General features: G+C 46.6%; 1 protein-coding gene across 1 annotated transcript in view; it reads left to right on the top strand.

The window, feature by feature from the left end:
- Positions 1–2500, top strand: part of LOC106588049 (asc-type amino acid transporter 1) — a 62071-nt gene that overhangs the window by 19591 nt on the left and 39980 nt on the right. Inside the window, exon 2 of the mRNA XM_045708128.1 lies at positions 2440–2500. This exon is cut by the window's right edge and continues 144 nt beyond it. Within this exon, the coding sequence (XP_045564084.1) occupies positions 2440–2500 (61 nt within the window). The remainder of the gene's footprint in view (positions 1–2439) is intronic.

Raw genomic sequence — 2500 nt, 5'->3', positions numbered from 1 at the left:
AGACCTCAGTGTTAGCCAGGGTTACATAGTGTAGTAACAGACCTCAGTGTTAGCCAGGGCTACATAGTGTAGTAACAGACCTCAGTGTTACCAGGGTTACATAGTGTAGTAACAGACCTCAGTGTTAGCCAGGGTTACATAGTGTAGTAGCAGACCTCAGTGTTAGCCAGGGTTACATAGTGTAGTAACAGACCTCAGTGTTAGCCAGGGTTACATAGTGTAGTAACAGACCTCAGTGTTAGCCAGGGCTACATAGTGTAGTAGCAGACCTCAGTGTTAGCCAGGGCTACATAGTGTAGTAGCAGACCTCAGTGTTAGCCAGGGTTACATAGTGTAGTAATAGACCTCAGTGTTAGCCAGGGTTACATAGTGTAGTAACAGACCTCAGTGTTAGCCAGGGCTACATAGTGTAGTAGCAGACCTCAGTGTTAGCCAGGGCTACATAGTGTAGTAGCAGACCTCAGTGTTAGCCAGGGCTACATAGTGTAGTAACAGACCTCAGTGTTAGCCAGGGTTACATAGTGTAGTAGCAGACCTCAGTGTTAGCCAGGGTTACGTAGTGTAGTAACAGACCTCAGTGTTAACCAGGGTTACATAGTGTAGTAGCAGACCTCAGTGTTAGCCAGGGTTACATAGTGTAGTAGCAGACCTCAGTGTTAGCCAGGGTTACATAGTGTAGTAACAGACCTCAGTGTTAGCCAGGGCTACATAGTGTAGTAGCAGACCTCAGTGTTAGCCAGGGTTACATAGTGTAGTAACAGACCTCAGTGTTAGCCAGGGCTACATAGTGTAGTAGCAGACCTCAGTGTTAGCCAGGGCTACATAGTGTAGTAGCAGACCTCAGTGTTAGCCAGGGTTACATAGTGTAGTAACAGACCTCAGTGTTAGCCAGGGTTACATAGTGTAGTAACAGACCTCAGTGTTAGCCAGGGTTACATAGTGTAGTAACAGACCTCAGTGTTAGCCAGGGTTACATAGTGTAGTAGCAGACCTCAGTGTTAGCCAGGGTTACATAGTGTAGTAACAGACCTCAGTGTTAGCCAGGGCTACATAGTGTAGTAACAGACCTCAGTGTTAGCCAGGGCTACATAGTGTAGTAACAGACCTCAGTGTTAGCCAGGGTTACATAGTGTAGTAACAGACCTCAGTGTTAGCCAGGGTTACATAGTGTAGTAACAGACCTCAGTGTTAGCCAGGGTTACATAGTGTAGTAACAGACCTCAGTGTTAGCCAGGGTTACATAGTGTAGTAACAGACCTCAGTGTTAGCCAGGGTTACATAGTGTAGTAACAGACCTCAGTGTTAGCCAGGGCTACATAGTGTAGTAGCAGACCTCAGTGTTAGCCAGGGTTACATAGTGTAGTAACAGACCTCAGTGTTAGCCAGGGTTACATAGTGTAGTAACAGACCTCAGTGTTAGCCAGGGTTACATAGTGTAGTAACAGACCTCAGTGTTAGCCAGGGTTACATAGTGTAGTAACAGACCTCAGTGTTAGCCAGAGCTACATAGTGTAGTAACAGACCTCAGTGTTAGCCAGGGTTACATAGTGTAGTAACAGACCTCAGTGTTAGCCAGGGTTACATAGTGTAGTAACAGACCTCAGTGTTAGCCAGGGTTACATAGTGTAGTAACAGACCTCAGTGTTAGCCAGGGTTACATAGTGTAGTAACAGACCTCAGTGTTAGCCAGGGTTACATAGTGTAGTAACAGACCTCAGTGTTAGCCAGGGCTACATAGTGTAGTAGCAGACCTCAGTGTTAGCCAGGGTTACATAGTGTAGTAACAGACCTCAGTGTTAGCCAGGGTTACATAGTGTAGTAACAGACCTCAGTGTTAGCCAGGGTTACATAGTGTAGTAACAGACCTCAGTGTTAGCCAGGGTTACATAGTGTAGTAACAGACCTCAGTGTTAGCCAGAGCTACATAGTGTAGTAACAGACCTCAGTGTTAGCCAGGGTTACATAGTGTAGTAACAGACCTCAGTGTTAGCCAGGGTTACATAGTGTAGTAACAGACCTCAGTGTTAGCCAGGGTCCAGTCCAGTTCATTGACCCTGCAGAACAGAGCTCCGTGGTCATTTCAGTCCACTGTGTTGATCACCCAGGTCGGAAACAGCTGTGTGATGACTAGGGGGGTGTTTATCAAATTGATAACAGCAAACAGATTTCTGTCCTGATAAACAACCCCCCAGCTATAAAAACAAGGGGACAGGACTGGGAGGTTGTTGAAGTTCTTCTTCTCTCTCACAACAAAGGGGACAGGACTGGGAGGTTGTTGAAGTTCTTCTTCTCTCTCACAACAAAGGGGACAGGACTGGGAGGTTGTTGAAGACCATAGGAAACTAACGTATCTGTCTCTCTCTCTCTCTCTCTCTCTCTCTCTCTCTCTCTCGCTCTCTCTCTCTCTCTCTCTCTCTCTCTTGTTCTCCACTCCCCCAGGTAACATCATTGGTTCGGGGATTTTCATCTCTCCTAAGGGGGTGTTGGAGCATGCTGGTTC

The sequence above is a fragment of the Salmo salar genome, chromosome ssa26 (assembly GCF_905237065.1).
Source record: "Salmo salar chromosome ssa26, Ssal_v3.1, whole genome shotgun sequence".
NCBI lineage: Eukaryota > Metazoa > Chordata > Actinopteri > Salmoniformes > Salmonidae > Salmo > Salmo salar.
This window is presented reverse-complemented; position numbering and strand designations above follow the sequence as displayed.